The following is a 22,749-nucleotide window of genomic DNA, read 5'->3' on the forward strand; positions in this document are numbered from 1 at the left end:
CAGTATTGGGAAATAAAATAATGTGATATATTGCCATGCCATATCAATTATATTGCCCATCCCAAGTGTAAAATAGGCATTACAGAGAAAGAGGGAAGAATGTACAGTAGGGCGAGTTGGAGAGACACACAGCTAGATCTGTAGTTTGAATGACGTTTAAAAGAGGCACAGAAGTGTTTCAGGTTGTTTTGAAGTTTCTTCACAGTTCTACTATGGGTCACTACAGGTCACTGCAGACGGCTCACGTTCACATAACAAACGGCTCTCTCTCAGTCTCTGGGTCAGAGACTCAACTATTGTAGTGGTTTTGCCAAACGTTTTAGCTCAAGATCCAAAAGAGAAATTCGATGTCTCCCCGGGACCCAAACTAGTGAGAATTAGCCAATCTAATCTATAAGCTCATAACACGTTGCGATGCTTTGTCTTTGAGAATGCAATGGTTCCCAAACCTTTTAGCTTGAGACCCAAAAGAGAGTTTTGATGTCTAGTGAACACACACACACACACACACACACACACACACACACAGAATATAATCTATGTACTGAAGTACTACAATATTGGATTGGAGACGTGGTAATGAACCAAAGTTATTTTTCAGAATTGATTCTCCACTACTTTGCTACTGTGTTTCATATCACACATATTTGTCATTTTGTCTGAGTCAAACAACGCATGTAAATCAAACTCTGTCTCGCGCTTTGATTTGATTTACATATTACCAGGAAATCCTCTTTCTCAGTGACTTTACTTCAGGCTCTCATGCACTCTGTTTATGTAATCATGATGTTTTGCTGCTGGACTGTGAGGTCAGGGGAAGTTGTACGTTCACAAAATAACGATGTCCTGTCAGGGAGGTGGGAGGTGGGGGGGACTTGATGTAAGTGATCCAGTGTGCAGCGAGAAAACAAGAACACAGAAATTAAAAGCTGTCTGTCTTTCCCGTTTTCAGAGGTTGCGACGGTTGTCGACCAAATATCGCACAGAGAAGATTTACCCGACGAACGTGGGGGAGCGGGAGGAGAACGTCAAGAAGAACAGATACAAAGACATACTGCCATGTAAGAGCGCATGCACGTACAAATGCGCGCGCACACACACACACACACACACACACACACACACACACACACACACACACACACACACACACACACACACACACACACTAGGGCTGTTCGATTTGGCCTAAAAATAAAATCCTGATTTATTTCTCTGAAAAGTTGATTTTAACTTATTTTATAATGCACTGTATACTATAATACATATATATAATTTATATGATTGCTGATAATAGTTGTGTAGTGCATAGAGTCACACACACAAGCACAAACGTGTATACTCAAAGAACAGGTGCAAAGCACTCATGCATGACTGAACAGATATAAAGACATACTGCCATGTAAGAGCGCGCGCGCGCGCACACACACACACACACACACACACACACACACACACACACACACACACACACACACACACACACACACACACACACACACACACACACACACACACACAGCTCTTAGGAAGTAGTTAATGGCCTAACATCTGTCTCTCCCATCCATCCGTCCGTCCGTCCAGGCTTTTAGTGAATGACCTACACACGAGTCAATGGGGGCGAATATCCATGACAGATGTAGTGTAAACTGTATATCTCTCTCTCTCTCTCACACACACACACACTCACACACACACACACACACACACACACACACACACACACACACACACACACACACACACACACACACACACACACACACACACACACACACACACACACAGGAATGAAGATAATGCTGTGTTCCATTAACCTCTCTCCACTCAATTTGTCACTGAGTTTTTCTCTTGTCCTTGTTTGCCCTCTCTCTCTCTCTCTCTCTCTCTCAGTCGACCACACTAGAGTCAAGCTGACATTAAAACCGACCAATCAGGATACAGATTATGTCAACGCCAACTTCATCAAGGTAAATGTTCAGCTAACTACAAGTGTGTCTCCTTTAATACCGGGAAGAAAACCTCTGAATCTGATTGCACAAATCAAGCTGCAGTGCTAAGACAATTATTTTGGATTAAACTACAGTAACCACTTCTACCCTAGATTTATGTTGCGCCCAGATTATGTAATCTGGGGTTCAAGTTCTTAAAGTGAACATTTCTCTCTCTCGAAATATTTTGAAATTTGAAAAAAAAAAGAAAAGAAATTCCAGTATTTTTTTTCTAAAACATGTACAGTACAACATTGCACAAAATAACGTAAGTAGTTTTGCAGCCTAAATGTATGTGATAAAAAGAATAAAGCTACAGTACATGCTCATTCTATCACCGTTCTATGCTTTATTTTTGCTACAGACACTGCCTGTCTTTGGGTATTGCACACAGGAGAAAGAGACTCATCATTGCGCTGAATGGTTGTGTTTTAGGTCTGCAAATTGGCTGGAAAAGTTTTGGAAATGTATTGGTTAACATGTGTGGGAACCCTGTCCACCCTCCCCTCCAGGGTATAGATGGACCAGAAGCCTACATTGCCACGCAAGGTCCTCTGCCAAACACAGTGGTTGACTTCTGGAGGATGATCTGGGAATACAACGTAGCGGTCAGTAGGAGTCAACACACACACACACACACACACACACACACACACACACACACACACACACACACACACACACACACACACACACACACACACACACACACACACACACACACACACACTATTGATCATCTGAAAACCTCAAACTTTAATTGTGATCACATACTGACCACTGTGATTCTGTTTGCAGGTTATTGTAATGGCCTGTCGAGAGTTTGAGATGGGCAGGGTAAGGCTATGACCTTTTCTTTGTGTATGCGTGTGTGTATATATTGTCTTATTTCCATAATCTGCTGGCAACATACCATGAGGACAGCCTTGAGGATAGTTTTCTAAAGAGAAGCTACAAACCTCTAGAGTCTGTCTCTCTCTACAAACGCAACCGGATGGCAGTAAACACTGAGGATGCCAGAGGTTTCCATAAATAATGGCGGTTAACTGCCATAATCAAATCAATGTTATTTACCTGATCTTTGATCGCTCCGTTTGTGGCGTGGCTGCTCCCATTCACGGCCGCCCCACGTCTTCTTTCACGCGGAGAACAAAAAATACAAGCGCGGCGATCCATGAGTCAGATATAGTCCATAGAAAATGGGGCCGGTTTGACCAAACAAGCGATGTGGGGAAAAAAAGCCATTTTACTGCAGCCAGATAGAATGGATGGATGTGAGGGCATCAAGAGAAATTACGTTTTTTTGCTCACCAGTGGCCATCAGTTACCATGGTAACCAGTTAACGCGTCCCCTGAACATTATAACGGCGCCGCGATGCTCCACGGGGGGTAATCCTTATCACGTTCCTGGACGTATTAGGCAGCCCAAGTGTAATAAATGAAGAGAGATAGCATGCACTTTGTTCACTGTGTCTGTCGCCAGAAATGGTGAAATCTCCAAGACGAGTAACGTCAAAGTGCATCGTAGGGTGATGAAAACAAACTGCCGAGATCCAGGTGTCAATATCACCATTTTTAGCACAGGGTGGGATCTTAATGTTCAGGGCTCCGAATTGAGATGCATTGAGTATAAAACAATTCAGTTTCAGGAAGCCGTTTTTTTTCCCTTTTACTTTGTTAGAAGTATGCTCTAGCTTTATTGTGGTTTTGAGTCACCGTAATATTGAGTGCTGATTTAACTCTTGATAGGGAGATTTCATTTTTACACCCTTGAGTTAATTTAACACTCAGGATTTGATTGAGTATACAGTAGAAGACGTGTTGACAGGAAGTGGTTGTGTTTTCTCAACTATACATTCTTCTCTGTTTTAGAAAAAGTGTGAGCGGTATTTTCCAATGCTGGGAGACGAAGCCATGACCTTTGGCTCCTTCAGAATAGCCTGTGTAAGTAGATTGATATATGTGTGTGTGTGTGTGTTAGGGCATTCACGAATAGTGATTTTTAGTATTCGAATTATTCTACCTCAAAATATTCGAATAGTCGAATATTCGACAGGACTGGCCAAACTGTCAAATATTAAGTAAGCAAGAGGCGAACATTGTGAAAATAGCCGATCTACATGCTCTCCTCCCGCTATTTTCACAATGTTTATCTGCGGAACCGAGTGCTTGTCAGGGCGGGGTCCCCAGTTCATATATGTTTATTTTGGGGGTCAGGGCCTAAAAGGGTTTGAGAACCCCTGGTATAGAGCATTAACAAATTCATCCAACGGGCATTGACAACTCATTCTTATGACTTCCTAGCTAGCCAAGCTTTATAAACTACCCTATATATTTTTTAAAGAGAGAGAGAGAAAAAGAAAATGAAAAAAGGCGAATATATTCGACTTTGGTGAACAACGTCGAATAGTGACTTTGATATTCGAATATTCGGTGAATGCCCTAGTGTGTGTGTGCGCGCGTGTGTGTGCAGACAGACAGACACACAAGACATGCACACGATGGAGTGTGTGTAGATGTCTTTGTTTACGTTTTTGTATGCATTTCCAATCTTATCAGCAACAGACAATATTGACGTTAAAGGTCCATGCTAATGTCTCTTTTAGCCATTGTATCTATTTTAAGCCCAGTCCACACACCAGCTATTTGCAACACAACTAGTTGCAACATACAAAGAGGTGCAGCAGTGATTCTGTTGCAAGTGGTTGCAGTTCCAACTTGTTGCATTGCGAATCACTGGCGTGGACTGGGCTAGACCAGGGGTTCCCAACCTTTTTTGTCTCAGGGCACCCCATAAATATTTGTTTTTATCCGAGGCACCCCTACATTATATATTTTTTTATATTTATACTAGCATATCGTCGTTGTCGGGTGGAAACCGTTCGTTTTGTATTTATCATCTAAAATATGTACTACACTAGTTTTTGTGCGACGGTCCTGTAACTTGGAAATACAAGGTTTCTGCCCGACAGTGACGATATTTTACTGATTATGTTGTGAGGAAAACGTAGGGATAACAGCCATTTTGGTTAGAACTGACTGAAAATAACTTTGTACTTCAAGTTTAAAATGATACTGAATATTTTTTCAGTAGTTTTTCAAGTGTCCAAATAAATTCCAAATACTATCAAATGATCTAGCGGCACCCCTGGACTGCCGTCGCGGCACCCCAGGGTGCCCCGTCACCCACTTTGAAAACCCCTGGGCTAGACAATTCATCTTATCTTGTGCTTGTTATTCAATTTATCTTTTAGTCAATTTATCTTTTCGAATTGAATTTGTCAAAGAATACTTCTCTTGTTTTCTCTCTCCCTCTCTATCCGTCTGTCTTTAGCTCTCTCTCTCTCTCTCCCAAGTTAGGAAGAGGATGATGATCATTGATATGAAGGTTTGGTTTGGTTTCTGCTTTTGTCATATAAATCTCCCCCCCCCCCCCTCCCTCTCCTCCAGGAGTCCGAGCAGGCCAGGACGGACTACTTCATCAGGACTCTAGTGGTGGACCTTGACAATGTACGTTCAGGGGTGTCTCACCAAATTCTGGGCCCTGGGTACAAGGATTCACTGCGGCCCCCCCATGAATGTTCTTCATAAGGGCAGGGCGTTTAACCCATTTAGACTGGGAACACATTATTACGCATTATTTTGTGCTTTAACTATTGAAAAATAGCAGATACACAAGCTCACAGCGCGGCACCGAGTGCCACGCTGCGAGCTTGTAGATCTGCCATTTCGTAGATCTGCTATTTCTTTGTCAGTGGTGCTCAAACCTTTTCATGTGAAGGACCCCCAAAATGATATGTATTTGGCCACAGACCCCCATCTCAAAATATTTAGTTCCAGGGACCCCCCAGAAGCAAAGTTTGAGTTACAAATGTTTGCTTAAAAAATACATATATTCAAAGATTTGCACACATTTTCACTACTTAAATAAAATATTCAAGGCCCCTCCAACTTGGGCCCTAGTAACTCAGTCCCACTTGCCCCCCCCCTTTTGACGCCCCTGTGTGCGTTCTCTCAACACTGATTTATTACACAATGATGATGATAAAAGCTAGGGAGAGGATGATAATCATTGATATGGTGGTTTCTACTTAATTTTTGGGCATTAACGAAAAAGTCGACTCAGTCGACTTCATTACACAAGTCGACTCCCACCAGAGAAGTTGAACAAAATAATAATAATACTTTCTATTGTGAAAATAGCAGATCTACATGCTCACAACGCCTCTCTGCCTCTATATATTTGACAATTTGGACAATGTTTAATTTGTCGTTTTAGAGGTATTAAAAAGTCCTTAAATTGGCACTTTAGAAATGTGCAGATACCCTCTATACACTTAAACTTTATGTTGGTTTGTTTACAGTCGAGTGAGAAAACAATGTTGCACATTAAGTTAATCATTTGGGGACCCCCTCCAAAATAATTGGGGGGTCGTGTGTGATGTGATGACGTCATCAAACGATAAAGTCGACTTCAACTCAACTTTTTACTGAGTCGAGTCGACTTGCAAAAACCACAAGTCGTTAATGCCCTAAAGGTCTTATAAAACTCTCTCTGTCTCTCTCTGTCTGTAGGAGTCTCGCAGGTTGACTCAGTTCCATTATATGAACTGGCCGGATCACGATGTCCCCTCGTCTTTCGACTCCATATTGGATATGATTGGCTTAATGCGGGAATACCAGGAGAATGATGACGTTCCTATATGTGTTCACTGCAGGTTGGTCAGCGGCAGTGCTTCTACGGTCATAACACAAACACACACTGTTGCCGTGTGTGTTTGTAATCAGAGCTGTAACGAGCTGCCTGAGGACAGTTCCTGGTTCCTCTGTTACGCAGCACGACACTAGTGTGTGTGTGTGTGTGTGTGTTAGGGCATTCGAATATTCGAATATCAAAGTCACTATTCAACGTTGTTCGCCAAAGTTATTTAAAGTTTTTTATTGTTTTCTCTTTAAACACATTTAATGTGACTCGGTTCCGCAGATAAATATTGTGAAAATAGCTGATCTTTATGCTCGCAACGCATGTAGATCGGCTATTTTCACAATGTTTGCCTCTTGTTTACATAATATTTGACAGTTTGGCCAGTCCTGTCGAATATTCGACTATTCGAATACTTTGAGGTTGAATAATTCGAATACTAAAAATCACTATTCGTGAATGTGTGTGTGTGTGTGTGTGTGTGTGTGTGTGTGTGTGTGTGTGTGTGTGTGTGTGTGTGTGTGTGTGTGTGTGTGTGTGTGTGTGTGTGTGTGTGTGTGTGTGTGTGTGTGTGTGTGTGTGTGTGTGTGTGTGTGTGTGTGTGTGGCTCGGTCGGTCGGTCGGTCGGTCGGTCGGTCGGTCGGTCGGTCGGTCGGTCGGTCGGTCGGTCGGGTCTGGTCTGTCTCAGAGTCGGACAGACTTGATGTCACAACTCATTCATAACCGCTTCTGTGCATGGAAGTTTTGGGATAAATTGTCTCTTGAGGCAGGCAAAAGGATGATGAGAGCGTCTGTGTGTCTTGTGTGTGCATTAGGGATGGGACGATAATCACTGTTCTCACAATAATCGTAACGTGGAGATTTCAATTTTATCGTGAAATTATCCTCCGTCATCCACTGGAATCAATTCACCTTTTATTTGCCGAGTTGCATATCCGGTAGCACTTAAACCCTCTAAGGTTCCTTTATGGGGGTCTAAATTAGCCTAGCACAGCTAAACAATCCACCCATGTTAAAACAGTTCGTTAGCTGCATTAGTATATAGTCTGGCCAAGCCAGGCTAGGTCTAAATGGACCCATACAAGTCTGTAACTCTGACAGTGTACAAATGGAACCAAATTTGGTTCCATTTGTACACTGTCAGAGTTGAACCCCAGGGGGGTCCAGGGGAAAAATCTGTCTAAAATGCAAGCCCAAATTGGAACAGTTTTGGACACAAAACTACAATGATTGTGGCTACTCTTGATCCACCAAATGTAAGCTAACCCCTGAAAACTCACAAATGCAGTGTAAAACATCACATTTCTCTTACCAAATTGTCCTGCTGTGATCATTTACCTAGGAAAAGAGTATTGAAAAAGACCTCCGCCTATGGAAAATTAGCATTCTGTATACTGAAAAAGACTCAAGACTTCATTGGAAACATAATAGTGAATAGAGAAATTGTCCTTCAATGTGTCATCAATTGATAGGCAAAATCTTATGAATATATTTCAAACTATGTAAACTCTACAGATGTTTTAGTGGGAGTAGTGCTGTGATAATAGTAATGTTAAAGTATAGGGTGAGTAATGATAAAAACGTTCAATAAAGTAAAAATAAGGTGTAATAATAATACTGTAATATGAGTAATGCTTGCATGGATGAAAAATACAATGGCAGCTGATTATATGTCCTGTAGGGCCCCTGTAGCAGGATCAACATTGAAATTGTAATTTGATTTTGTCTCTATTGCTTTATTGACCTCTGAATAGTTTGTTGACTGGTTATGGGAAGCCGGCTTCCCATATGGGGCTTAAGTGGTTAAGGGGAGACCTTGAAATTTGAAAGTAATTGGTCAAACGGACCTGGAAATAACGTACTTGATACAGCATTCTTTTCCCAATCTCTTCCAAATCTCTTTGCCAAAGAATAGCCGATCTACAAGCTCACAACGCGTCGCAACGCTGTAGATCGTCTATTTTTTGGCAAATGTTCCGCCCCAGGATAATGGATGTTGGGGATATTTTGATTATCGCGATAATATCGTAAATCGCAATTTCTTTGTCACAATAATGTGACATGACATTTTCATATTGTCCCATCCCTAGTGTGCGTCTACTTGTCGTTGTGTGTGTGTGTGTGTGTGTGTGTGTGTGTGTGTGTGTGTGTGTGTGTGTGTGTGTGTGTGTGTGTGTGTGTGTGTGTGTGTGTGTGTGTGTGTGTGTGTGTGTGTGTGTGTGTGTGTGTGTGTGTACACACACATGCATACTGTATGTGTTAAAACCTTAACTGTGTGTGTTTGTGTGCATAGTCTATGTGTTAAAACCTTAACTGTGTGTGTGTACACACATGCATACTCTATGTGTTAAAACCTTAACTGTGTGTGTGTGTGTGTGTGTGTGTGTGTGTGTGTGTGTGTGTACAGTGCAGGCTGTGGGAGGACTGGTGCAATTTGTGCTATCGACTACACGTGGAACCTGCTGAAAGCTGGGGTACGACACACACACACACACACACACACACACACACACACACACACACACACAGTAATTGTTTCATACAAGCACTGCGAGTCCAGGCTCGATAAACATCAGTTCTGTTTCATTTTGTAGAAGATTCCAGAAGATTTCAACGTGTTCAACCTGATCCAGGAGATGAGAACACAGAGGCACTCTGCAGTCCAGACTAAGGTCTGATCCTACAACGTTTAAAGCAGGGGTTTTCAAAGTGGGTGACGGGGCACCCTGGGGTGCCGCGACGGCAGTCCAGGGGTGCCGCGAGATCATTTTAAACTTGAAGTACAAAGTTATTTTCAGTCAGTTCTAACCAAAATGGCTATTATCTCAACGTTTTCCTCGCAACATAATCACTAAAATATCGTCACTGTCGGGCAGAAACCTTGTATCTCCAAGTTTCAGATGTGTGCGTCTTTTGGTAAAGCAAAGCCCTGCTTCATCATACAAGACTGTCGCACAAAACTGGTGAAAACAGCCGATCTACAAGCACACAACGCCTCGCGATGTTGTGTTCTTGTAGATCTGCTGTTTTCACTAGTTTAGTACATTGCATAGATGATAAATACAAAACGAACGGTTTTGGACATAAAAGGTTTCCACCCGACAACGACGATATGCTATAAATATAAGGTGCTGGGAGTGAAAATTATAATGAATGGGTGCCTCGGATTAAAAAAATATTCATCGGGTGCCCTGAGACAAAAGAGTTTGGGAACCCCTGGTTTAAAGGACCATGACACTGTCCATACACGCCATTGTCTATTCACAGCTCAGGGCTGTATACCTTACACAAGCGTTGACCGTTTGCCCCTTTGGTGCTTTATTTATTTACATTACCTCCAAAGGCATTAAAATGTTACCAAACTAACCTGATTAATTGAGTCAAATGGTGGCTAAACATCATTGGATGGTAAATAAGTCATAGATGACGTTTTCTCCGGGGACTGTTTTTGGCTACACTTTTCAAATCAGTTTGAGCTTTAAAATGCATTAAAACACAGACATAACATTAAAACTAACAAAGCAGTGATACATAGTAGTGTTTTGGATGACACATCTAGAGCAAGTTTACGGTCTATGCAGATGGATTTTTATACCATACGTAAGTATATTGGTATGCTTTGGAAAATGGTCAGTCGTAATGTGAAGTATACTGAGTCCCAAACCTTTTAACTCAAGACCCAAAAGGGAACTGGCTTTGTTTGTTGTACGCCCAGACTCACATTGGACAAGCTTCGCGGGATGCTCAATGAAATTAACTCATAATAGCACCGGTCACTTTTAACACTTCTGCTGCCTTTGACAGTCCTCACCGTCATTTAAAGGGTTAATATCATGGTGCCGTTGACGACGCTCACCGTCACTGTTACTGTAAATACATTAAAAGTATTATTACTTACTGTACGTCGCTCCGGTCCCGCCCGCATCGGTAATGTCCGCGATTTGTTTACAACGCACGTTGGGCGTGCACACAAAGTGAATATCCTCCATAGCAAATCCATTGAGAGACCCATAAAGAGACTTCATTTACTCAAAAGAATACATTTTGAATCTAAGGCTGGCATGTTTACAGTACAAAATGCACTCGGCTGTCTGGGCCCACACTGTCATGTGACTAGATGACGTAAACGTTGAAGTCAAGTGATAATCCATCTGCGCAAAAACAACCCCGCCCGGCCCTTCAAAATAATAGTGGTGGCCTATGGAGGAAGCGATGCACCAAGCATCCCTTCAAAGTAAGAAGCAGCAGGAAATGGGGGAAAAAGGACAATTACTCGCAACCCATATAAATGTGTCTGACTCACAAATGGGTCCCGACCCAGTGTTTGGGAACCACTGGACTAAACACACTACACCACCGGTAGGGTACTTCAAATGACGCAAGTTCTATAAGAATAAAGTACACTCTAATAACCTCCTATTGTGTAATAATGGTAATTACAGATTAATACACAAGTAAAAGTGGGTGTTTTAAAAAGAAAAGCTGTCATTTGGTAATGATACAGTGTGTAGGAAACTGGCTATTACTGTACTAGTATTGTATGTTTTGTCTCATCTCTCTGTCTGTCTCTATAGGAACAGTATGAGCTGGTTCACAGAGCGATAGCTCAGCTGTTTGAGAAACAACTGCTGGTCCTGGAGAGTCCAACCAACGCGCAGATTCATGACAGCATGGTACAGTAGCACACACACACTCTCTCTCTCTATGTGCACTGTAAATGACAGAATGGTACAGCAGCACACACACACACACTACACACACTGTACTGTACATCCATACACCCATGTACTGTTCAGTGGTTCTCAAACTTTATAATTTCAAGGAGCCCCCATAACCTGTAAGGGTTCACACGCGCACGCACGCACGCACGCACGCACGCACGCACGCACGCACGCACGCACGCACGCACGCACACACACACACACACACACACACACACACACACACACACACACACACACACACACACACACACACACAGGACCATCATACCTGACCTAATTTGTCAGGTGTGATGGTCCTTAAGACCTTTATGGACTCCAAATGTTTTACTTTATTAAAATCGCTACAAACTGAAAGAATAGTGACATATGTTCTTCTTACTATTATAGAGAAACGGGACAGGATGTCTCTGAGTAGAAAGGAAAAATGACTGAGTCACAGAGGAGGGAGAGGAGGAACAAAGGATAGATGTAGGGAGGAGGGGAGAGACAGGAAAGAGAGGATAAAGGGAGAAGAGAGAGAAAATAAGAAAATTATTCATAAGACTATAAGGCAGTGGTTCTCAACCCTTTCAGGCCGCAACTCCCAAAATAATCATATTTGAACTGGGCACCCTGATGAGCACTAAGAGTTGAGTTGAGGCATTACAATTTGTTCTACGCGGTTCTATTGTGATAATAGCCGATCTACATGCTCACACACAACGCCCGAGGCGTTGTGAGCTTGTAGATCAGCTATTTTCACAATTTCTGCCTCTAATATTTTACAATTTGGCCAATGTTCAATTTGTCATTTCAGAGGTATTAAAGAGTTCTTAAATTGTCATTTTAGAAATGCGCAGATACTCTCTATACACTTAAACCTTATGGTGGTCTGTTTACTGTTGAGTGAGAAAACAATGTTGCACATTAAGTTAATCATCTGGGGAACCCCCCAAAATAATTTGGGGACCTCCCTGGGGGTCCTGACCCACAGGTTGAGAACCACTGCTATAAGGGATAGAGGGAGCCGACAGCGGTATAGAGATATATGTTTATGTAGGAGTTATATAGATATTATGAGAGATATAGATATAGTTTATTGTTTTGACACTTGCTTTGGCAATGTAAACACATGTGATCTCTTGCCAATAAATCTCATTTGAATTGATTGAATTGAATTGGGAGCAGGATGGAGGTAGAGAATTGGAGCAGAGATCTGAAATAATTATGGCATTAGTATGATCCATATAATTAATCATTGTAATTATAATGGCATCATTAAAGTAATTTTAATAGCAAATCCTATAATCGTTAATATGAATATACACCCTCCAGTTCATGAGTGAAACAAACAGTGGAACATTGGAACAGATAAGACTATTCGGCTATTTTCACTACTACTTAGACATTTGTTTTCTAATTCATGTAATTTCTTAGGTTTTGTTTTCTTTGATTTCTTCATGAAAATTACGGAAAATAATAATAATAATAATAACTAGAAAAAAGCCCCCTGCGGGGGCCTGGCCCCTTTCCTATGTGAAAGTCCCCTGTACCCAGAGATGGATACAGTCCAGTGGGCAGCTAAGCAATACAAATTTAGGATAGCTGGCAATCCATCCATCCATCCACATCCATCCATCCATCCATCCAACCACATCCATCCATCCATCCATCCATCCATCCATCCATCCATCCATGCATCCATCCATCCATCCATCCATCCATCCATCCATCCATCCATCCATGCATCCATCCATCCATCCACATCCATCCATCCATCCATCCATCCATCCACATCCATCCATCCATCCATCCATCCATCCATCCACATCCATCCATCCATCCATCCATCCATCCACATCAATCCATGCATCAATCCATCCATCCATCCACATCCATCCATCCATCCATCCATCCATCCACATCCATCCATCCATCCACATCCATCCATCCATCCATCCACATCCATCCATCCACATCCATCCATCCATGCATCCATCCATCCATCCATGCATCCATCCATCCATCCATCCATCCATCCACATCCATCCATCCATCCATCCATCCATCCATCCACATCCATCCATCCACATCCATCCATCCATCCACATCCATCCATCCACATCCATCCATCCACATCCATCCATCATCCATCCATCCACATCCATCCATCCTCTACTGTACCTTACCGTACCTTACTCTACTGTAATCTACTGTACTTTACCTTACTGTACTGTACTTTGCTGTACTCTACTGTACCTTGCTGTACTCTACTGTACCTTGCATCCATCCATCCATCCATCCATCCACATCCATCCACATCCATCCATCCATCCATCCATCCATCCACATCCATCCATCCACATCCATCCATCCATCCATCCATCCATCCATGCATCCATCCATCCATGCATCCATCCATCCATCCACATCCATCCATCCATCCATCCATCCATCCATCCATCCATCCATCCACATCCATCCATCCATCCATCCACATCCATCCATCCACATCCATCCATCCACATCCATCCATCCACATCCATCCATCATCCATCCATCCACATCCATCCATCCTCTACTGTACCTTACTGTACCTTATTGTACTGTACTCTACTGTAATCTACTGTACTTTACCTTACTGTACTGTACTTTGCTGTACTCTACTGTACCTTGCTGTACTCTACTGTACCTTGCTGTACTGTACTGTACATATTCTGTGTTCTATATCTATGAATTCTATGTGTTCTAGAACTATGAATTCTGTGTTCTAGATCGATGTTTTTGATTCTTGTTCTAGATCCCCCCCCCCCCCCCCCCCCCTCTCTCTCTCTCTCTCTCTCTCTCTCTCTCTCTCTTGTGTGTGTGTGTGTGTGTGTGTGTGTGTGTGTGTGTGTGTGTGTGTGTGTGCATCTGACCCCCCCCCCCCCTTCCCTCTTGTAACCTGAGACCTGGTGATGATAATGACACTTCGCTCCCAACTATGGATTGCGCAATATGCCGCCTACAGGCCAAAATGTGGGGAAAAATTTTAAACATTTTGGGATTATGAGAAGTAGAGACACATCTGAAGGTGATAAAGTTGATGTTGGGCAAGGTACATGCGTTATTGATTTTTTTAGTATGTTTTTTAGACAATTGAACAACTGCTGAACGTGGAGTTACAGATGGAAACACACACACGCATTTTTTTGGGGCGATTCTGATTATGTAGTGGGAAAATAGAAATGATTTAATTTGTTGGGGTAATGTTTTATGAAAATGTTTTGAAATAATAATTAAAAACTAAATGTAGGAATCAAAAACTAAGGGTCTGTGACCCACAAATGGGTTGCGACCCAGCGCTTGGGAACCAGAGCTGTAGGCAGACAGACTGACAGACAGACAGACAGAGATAGATAGAGATACTAGAGAGAGAGAGACTGAAGGAAGAGAGAGATAGAGATACTACAGAGAGAGAGAGAGAGAGAGAGAGAGAGAGATGGAAGGATGTTGGCTGTGTTCCAGCAGCTGTCTTCCTGTCTAGGAAGCGACAATGACATCATCATACTCCCCACAATGCATCTGGATCCTGAGAATAATGGCGTTTTCATTATGGAAAGAGAAGCCACCACAACGCGCGCGCACACACACACACACACACACACACACACACACACACACACACACACACACACACACACACACACACACACACACACACACACACACACACACACAGAGGGATGGACATGGTAGTGATTCAGTTAAAGCAGCACTCCCACTTTGACTCACTCAGTCAGCCATTGTTAGGGACTAAGATAGACTGGAAATGCTCTTAATGACAGCGCTAACAATAGACACACACACACACACACACACACACACACACACACACACACACACACACACACACACACACACACACACACACACACAGGCCCAAGCCAGACCTAATTTGACTTTATGTTAGTGTCTCATCTGAACTGAATTTCCTTGCATGTGTGTTCCTGAGATGAATATTACACATGCACGCATGCACGCACACACCGGACTGAATGAGTAATTTATGAAACCCCTCAGTCATGTCTTGGGTGCAGAAGCAGACAGGTGGATACAGGTTAATGACATGCCTAAACATTCGACAATTAACTCATCGGATGCCCACGAGGTGTCAACGCATCAATCTCTTTGATGTCTACGTGTGCCCATCGAGGCGACAGCCGAGTTTCGTGGGCAGGGCTGAAGAGCCAATAAACACGATAAAGCGCGACCCTTGAGTATTGCGATTATGGGTATATGTTAGGGTTTGTTTTGTCTTTCTGTACTTTGTTGTACGTTTTGTTTTGTTCCTTGGTTTGTTTTGTGATTTGATGTACAGTACCTCTGTATGTCCTGTATTTTAAAACGGGAAAAAATTTAATAAAAATATAAGTTAAAAAAAATATATATACAGTATATATTGCGATTATACGTCAACATCGTTTCACATTAAAACTGCTTGTGTGTGTGTGTGTGTGTGTGTGTGTGTGTGTGTGTGTGTGTGTGTGCGTGTGCGTGTGCGTGTGTGTCCAGGATGAAAGCAGTCCAGACAAGGCAAGCCACCAATCAGATGAGGAGAGATTGGACACACCTCCTCCGAAACCTCCCCGTGTACGCAGGTAAACACACGTGCACACACAACACTCTTCTTACATATAGTTACATTATAACTTACATTACGATTGAGGTCTTCATGGGTTGTGTTAAACCAAAATAATACACATTGAATTGTGTACAAATTGCAATACCTGTTTTGGTCTTACAGTTTGCTGTTTTATTTTGAACATAATTTACATTAAAACTGGACTTACTGAAATGATATTTTCCCTAACGAGGTGCCAACTTGCGCCTTGTTGGTCGCACTTGTTGTTGGTGAGGTCACCAGGTTGGTGACGTCACCCTGTGTTTTTTATTTTTTCAAGGGGTTTCCCATTGGATGATGTAAACACACACACTCACACACACACACACACACACACACACACACACACACACACACACACACACACACACACACACACACACACACACACAAAATCACCGCACACTTAGGAGGAAGCACTAATTGCACTTTCACATTTCTTCATTGTAACGTTATATTCTTCAAAATGTGGGTTATCAACCATTCGTTCATAGCAGCTTATGTTTGCTGGGTTTTTCTCTTGGCAGTTTAGTTTACTGAGCAAAATGTTGTAAATCTGGGAAATGGGGCACTTGGATTCAGAAATCAGGAGGAACTCGAACCCCAAAAGGTTTAAAGTTTTACACAGTGGAGTGTAATTAGAGCTGTAATATTTGAAAATAGCTCAGACAGTCAGTCAGACTGACATCTCCTCGATTAACTGTAGGATTATCACTGCATAATGTTATATCATTGACCTAAATGGTGTTATATCAACAAGGATATGATGATTAAAATCATCATATGTCACGTGGACTTGACTTTGAAAAGGTGGAAAACTTTAGTTAAACTTGCAGAGTGATGCAATATTTTACCTGGGTTACATTTTCTGATAGTTGCACTTGAATGTTGACATGAAAATGATAATCCTGTTTAGTGTTTCGTGATCGTGAGCTGGCAGTGGCGCTGCATGTTGAAGGCTAGGAGAAAGATACCACAGATTCGACACTGAGTAGTATAATGCTGTCCATCTGTGTTACTTCACAGCTTGTTATAAAGATACCAAGGATTCGTTAGTGATGTCACTGTTATGCAACGCGGAAGTTGCCAGTTCGCTACGCCAGGTTATAGACTCACGTTGCCTGTGCATATTTGTACCATCCATAAACTTGGAATTCCCGGCCGCCTCCTCCGTGGACCGGTGGTACATGTCCCGTGGACCGGTAGTTGGGAGAGGGTGCAGTGGAGTGCAGTGGGGTGCAGTGAGACCTGTATAGTATGCAGTGGAGTGGGGTTCAGTGAGACCAGTGCAGTGGGGCTCAGTGAGCCATTTAGAATACACAGTGGAGTACAGCACAGTAAGTGTACAGTGAGTGTTTGCCTCAGGGACACAATGTATTAATAGAGCACTTTGCAACACTTTGAAATGTTCGCTAGTGTTGAACGCACCTTCACCCTAGGCTGTTATGAATACAGCTGGTAGGTCTTTCATTGTAGCACCTTGAAAATAACTTTGTACTTGACAATTACACTGACTATAAAATCGTTTAATTTTTTTCCTATAAGTGATATTGATGAATTCCACATATCCAATTATTCCATGGCACCCCTAGACTGGGGTCACGGCACCCCGGGTTGTGACACCCACTGAGAAACCCTGACGTATATGGCTGGTGCGTCTTGTCTTTCAGTCTGTCTCACTATCTAGCCCCCTACCCCACAGTAGAAATAATGACAGTAGGGTCTATTTATATCCACATATTCTGCATTCCACTGGCCTCACTCCCCCCGGCTCTATGGAATGGAGTAGGTGTGTGTAGGAGGATGTTTTCTGTGTGTGTGTGTGTGTGTGTGTGTGTGTGTGTGTGTGTGTGTGTGTGTGTGTGTGCGTGTGCGTGTGTGTGCGTGCGCGTGCGTAGGGGGGTGTTTGGTGTGCGTGTGACACCGCTTAAATTCCACTGCGGCTGGCATCAAAGTCACGCACAGTGAGTCATGGGTGTTATGGACACTCAGACACCCCTCTGTCTCTCCACGCCCCACATAATGTCTGTCCCACTGTGACTTCGTGTGACACGGCTGTCCACTCCACTCTGACTTCAGTCTACCCTCAAGTTCTCAGCGTTTGCGCATAAATCATCATTCGCTAATGGAAGAATCTTTTGAATCGGTGATTGAGTAGTAAGCGATTAAAAGGCATGTGTACGCGTTTACTAAACGCTTCCGTCGGCTCCATGAATCAACTGTGAAACGGATCAAAAGGAGTCAAGACTAAACATAAGAGGAAAACATTTATTCTGACTTCAGTCACAAATTTAAGCCTCCATAAATGTTTACTATCGCTTCCGTCGTCTCTACGTGACTCGACAAATACAAACAAGTATAAATTAAACATGTATATAATACGAAAATAAATGGTGAAACATTTGAAGCCCAAAAAGTTGGAACATTTGGCTTTGGCCTCATGCATGTTTTATGTGAAGACTTCCTCCAGTCTCATGGCTGGAGCTGAGAACTACAGTGTCTGTCTAATTAAAAACGCACCATTCCCCCTCAGAGAGTGCTTTATAAGCATTCATTACTGTGTGTATACGGCATGTGCGTGTGCACCTCTTTGTGTATACTGTTGGTGCATTCATGTTTTCTATCCCTACCCCAGTAGTTCATCCTTTCCAGATGGTTGCATAGCTGGTGAGCCCCAGGGCAAGGCAGATAGAGGCTTATGTTTATACCACTGCAATGGTGGCCCGCTCCGCTGTCTAGTTGGCTTTGTAGATTCTATAGATTAACACAGATTCTCTGTTGGTTAAATATTGAAGTTAAGCTTTTTGTGCATTTTTACCCCATCTTTTCTCCCAATTTAATTGTTATGCCAATGTAGACAGATGTTTTGGGCTTGTTTTCCTAGACCTTGTTGCTCACGAAATCTGGCAACACTGGTTGTGCTAGTGCAGCGACAGATCACCCTTCACATTTTTTATCTTAAAGCTCCAAACACGCTTCAGTTTTATATCCATGGTGGCAGACATTTGAAGAATTGGACAACGCTAACCGTACCCAACATAAAAGTGTAAGCATTCGTGTGAAGCACGTGTTTAGTGCTACATATCCCAAAGCTCACTCCTCACTCAAGCTTATTCGTTTTCATTTTTGTCAGAAACATGGAAAACCGCCCTCTGTTAAGTTTTTGTGAGGCTGTGATCTCTCAGGTGTGTCTCACGCGTGTGGTGACAGACAACAGAAATATACTTGAGATTGCGATGCTAACAGCATCTATGTCTTGTAAAACACAAATCTCAGTGGATCATTTTGAGAATGCTCTTTCTTCATAAGGCTCAGTCAGAGATGGAACACAGGAAGTAGAGCACATGGGAAATTTCATGCTACTGTTTTTCTTTTTTTCCCCCTCCATGCTCCCAAAATGAATGTTCATTTACAGCATGGATTCAACACAAGCACACAGTTACTTAGAAATGTTTGACTTAATTGTGATAATATACATAGCTTTTGTAACTGTTGAAGCATATTATGACTCCAGACAGCTTGTTGTTTTCATGTTACCGGCCTTTTACATGTATTTACACCTAGCTGTCTCATACTGTTTGCACAAAAAGCTAAAAGTGAATGTTTTGTTACTCATGTACAAATGTGCGAGACACACACGCACGTGCGCACGATGGTGTGTAAAGACACCATTACACTTTTCTGCTTTGATATGCTGAGGCTGTTTATGAGTGCATGGTACCCGTTAGTGGTATGTTATGAATGTATTGTGTGTATGCATATATGGATGTTTAAGCCACTACGTCATACTATGTATTTCATTGCTATCTTGCATGAATTCATTCATGTGTATATTTAAAACATGTGTGTTTTAAGACCATGAGTTATGTAATGACTAAGCATTGTAACTTGTAACTTATGCCTTGTTTCTTTATAGTCCTTGCTGCGCCGCACTGTTTATAGTGTGTGTGTGTGTGTGTGTGTGTGTGTGTGTGTGTGTGTGTGTGTCGACAAGTCTTCATTACACAAGTCGACACCCACCAGAGAAAGTCGAAGTAAAAAAAAAAAAAAAACGTTCTATCGTGAAAATAGCAGATCTACGTGCTCACAACCATGTAGATCGGCTATTTTCACAATTTCTGCCTCAATATATTTGACAACTTGCATTCAATTGTCACTTTAGAAATGTGAAGATACCCTCTATACACTTAAACTTTATGTTGGTTTGTTTACTGTTGAGTGAGAAAACAATGTTGCACATTAACTTGCAAAAATCACAAGTCGTTAATGGCTGTGTGTGTGTGTGTGTGTGTGTGTGTGTGTGTGTGTGTGTGTGTGTGTGTGTGTGTGTGTGTGTGTGTGTGTGTGTGTGTGTGTGTGTGTGTGTGTGTGTGTGTGTGTGTGTGTGTGTGTGTGTGTGTGTGTGTGTGTGTGTGTGTGTGTGTGTGTGTGTGTGTGTGTGTATCTTTCATTATGCTACTACTGTCCCATTCCAAGGATGTTTATAGCATGTACAAAGGCCCCGACCCTGTGTGTGTGGGCCAGGGTTATTCTAGTTCTAAGGAAATAACGAAAAAAAAAAAAACTCCAATAACCCTGCTGTGTGATTATCTGGTCGTTGAGATGAGCTATCCTAGTAGGTGATATGCTTGGCCCACTCAGGTCAGCTGTTTGTTTTTATAGTTAATCCTCATGGGATCATGGAAGGCTAACTGTTAGCAGCCCTGTTCCTCCCTGGACGCACAAGTAGCGTGATCCTATTATTCTCTCTCTCTCTCTCACTCTCTCTCTCTCATTCTCTCCCATTCTCTTTCTTGTACGTCACTCTCTTTCTCTTGCACTGTCACTCTCTTGCTTACTTAAACTTTCTCCCTTTTCTCCTCTCTTTCACAGAGTCATGTGCTGATTTAGGCTAGAGACTGGCTATAGTCATGTGCTCTTGATTTGGCACACTACCACATCCCTGTGTGTGTGTGTGTGTGTGTGTGTGTGTGTGTGTGTGTGTGTGTGTGTGTGTGTGTGTGTGTGTGTGTGTGTGTGTGTGTGTGTGTGTGTGTGTGTGTGTGTGTGTGTGTGTGTGTGTGTGTGTGTGTGTGTGTGTGTGTGTGTGTGTGTGTGTGTGTGTGGGTGGGTGGGTGGGTGCTTACATGATTTGAACACACACATAACACACGCGCATGTACGTTGTTTTCATGGTGGAAACCCAGCCTCTTGTCTTGAGGTTTTAGTTTTCCATCCGAGTGCTTCTGCTTGGGTCATAACCTCAACCTCCCACACATCCTCCCCACCTCTTGTCTTAGGACTGTTCATCACGTTGTCACCTTCACACGCTCCTCTGCTGACGGGACTTTCACATTGTAAAATCCTTGCGAGTTAAGTTTACTCTGAGAGTGTAAAAATAAACTGTTCGTCTTTCTTTACAATCTAAATTAATTAAATTGACACACTCGGGATTTTGTCATGCAGGGTTCTCTGTGTGTGTGTGTGCGTGTGTGTGCGTGTGTGTGTGTGTGTGTGTAGGGTACTATTGAACTCGGGACTATGTGATGGCATTGCAAGATGATGTGTGACATAATTTAACCAGTCACAGGAAGACCGTCTACTCTACCCCCTGGTGGTGAAACATTGTAACAGACTCCAGTGGTCTGTCATCATCAGTGTTTCTAAAGGCAGTGCTTTTTAAGCAATATTACACAAGAGGGTGTTGGTTATCGTGATGATTGGAACGCCTGCGTTGCCACAGGCACGAGCCCGAACGCAGCGCAGAAGTTCCAATAAACACATAACCAACACCCTTGAGTGTAATATTGTGATTAAACAGTTGTCAGTTGCCCTTAAAAAACACGTCAACTTCATTTCAAGATATTCGCTAGAAATGTGTAATTTCTTTTTAATGCCACATTTAGCTACTATGTCCCTGAACTTCACATGAAAACTGCTCTTTCGCGATCCGCACATGCTGATATCTTTGTTTGACGAGACCCGTGTGGTAGTGCTCATTATTCGCACTCGTAGAGAGCTATTTCAACCAATCAGATTGCTTCGTCGGAACTACCTGTTGTATAATAACGCGTCTTCTCCTTTCTCCCTTTCTGTCTCTCGTCTCGTGTTCCAGCTCCCAGCAGGAGGGTGACGTGAAGGAGGAGATTCTGCAGCCCCCGGAGCCCCGCCCCGTGCCCCCCATCCTCACCCCATCCCCCCCGTCCGCCTTCCCCACCGTCACCAACGTGCGGCAAGACAACGATCGCTACCACCCCAAGCCTGTCATCCACGTGCTGGCTAACACCACCAAAGCAGAACCCTGTCCCAGGACACAGGTATGCTATGGACGAATAAAATAACAAGATGTATTTTACTTGAATTAGGTCACATGGAGTGGACGGATATTTATTATTAGCATCTTCTTTTTATTTAATTTTGGCCGAAAACTGTTTAGACAAATACCCATATTTGTGTAGGCAAGTCCTGAGAGGGATATCCAATTTGCGCTCGACACTCCACACTCAAAAAATGACTGTCTTCACAGCGCCTTTATAGTTACTCATCGGCACAGAATTGCCACAGCTCCATACAATCTTCTTTACCACACGCTGCAAGAAAACGACTCAGAACATCATTAAAGATAGCAGCCATCCCGCCCATTCCCTGTTCTCACTCCTCCCATCCAAAAAACGTTACCAGAGCATTAGTCTCGCGTGGCCAGCTGTTGCC

General features: G+C 42.7%; 1 protein-coding gene across 3 annotated transcripts in view; it reads left to right on the top strand.

Annotated features, from left to right (window-relative positions):
• Window positions 1–22,749, top strand: part of LOC308309027 (tyrosine-protein phosphatase non-receptor type 12-like) — a 58,611-nt gene that overhangs the window by 21,164 nt on the left and 14,698 nt on the right. For 2 of the 3 annotated variants that reach the window (XM_080754483.1, XM_080754482.1), the window contains exons 2-13: window positions 953–1,061; window positions 1,894–1,970; window positions 2,504–2,599; window positions 2,790–2,828; window positions 3,864–3,935; window positions 5,442–5,501; window positions 6,567–6,709; window positions 9,101–9,167; window positions 9,288–9,365; window positions 11,268–11,366; window positions 15,951–16,036; window positions 22,154–22,355. In XM_080754483.1, the coding sequence (XP_080610609.1) occupies window positions 953–1,061; window positions 1,894–1,970; window positions 2,504–2,599; window positions 2,790–2,828; window positions 3,864–3,935; window positions 5,442–5,501; window positions 6,567–6,709; window positions 9,101–9,167; window positions 9,288–9,365; window positions 11,268–11,366; window positions 15,951–16,036; window positions 22,154–22,355 (1,128 nt within the window). Of the gene's footprint in view, window positions 1–952; window positions 1,062–1,392; window positions 1,403–1,893; window positions 1,971–2,503; window positions 2,600–2,789; window positions 2,829–3,863; window positions 3,936–5,441; window positions 5,502–6,566; window positions 6,710–9,100; window positions 9,168–9,287; window positions 9,366–11,267; window positions 11,367–15,950; window positions 16,037–22,153; window positions 22,356–22,749 lie in introns of those variants that run through there. The other variant, XM_080754484.1, reaches the window with a different exon arrangement.

The sequence above is a fragment of the Nannobrachium achirus genome, assembly GCF_963921795.1.
Source record: "Nannobrachium achirus genome assembly, chromosome: 23".
NCBI classification, from domain to species: domain Eukaryota; kingdom Metazoa; phylum Chordata; class Actinopteri; order Myctophiformes; family Myctophidae; genus Nannobrachium; species Nannobrachium achirus.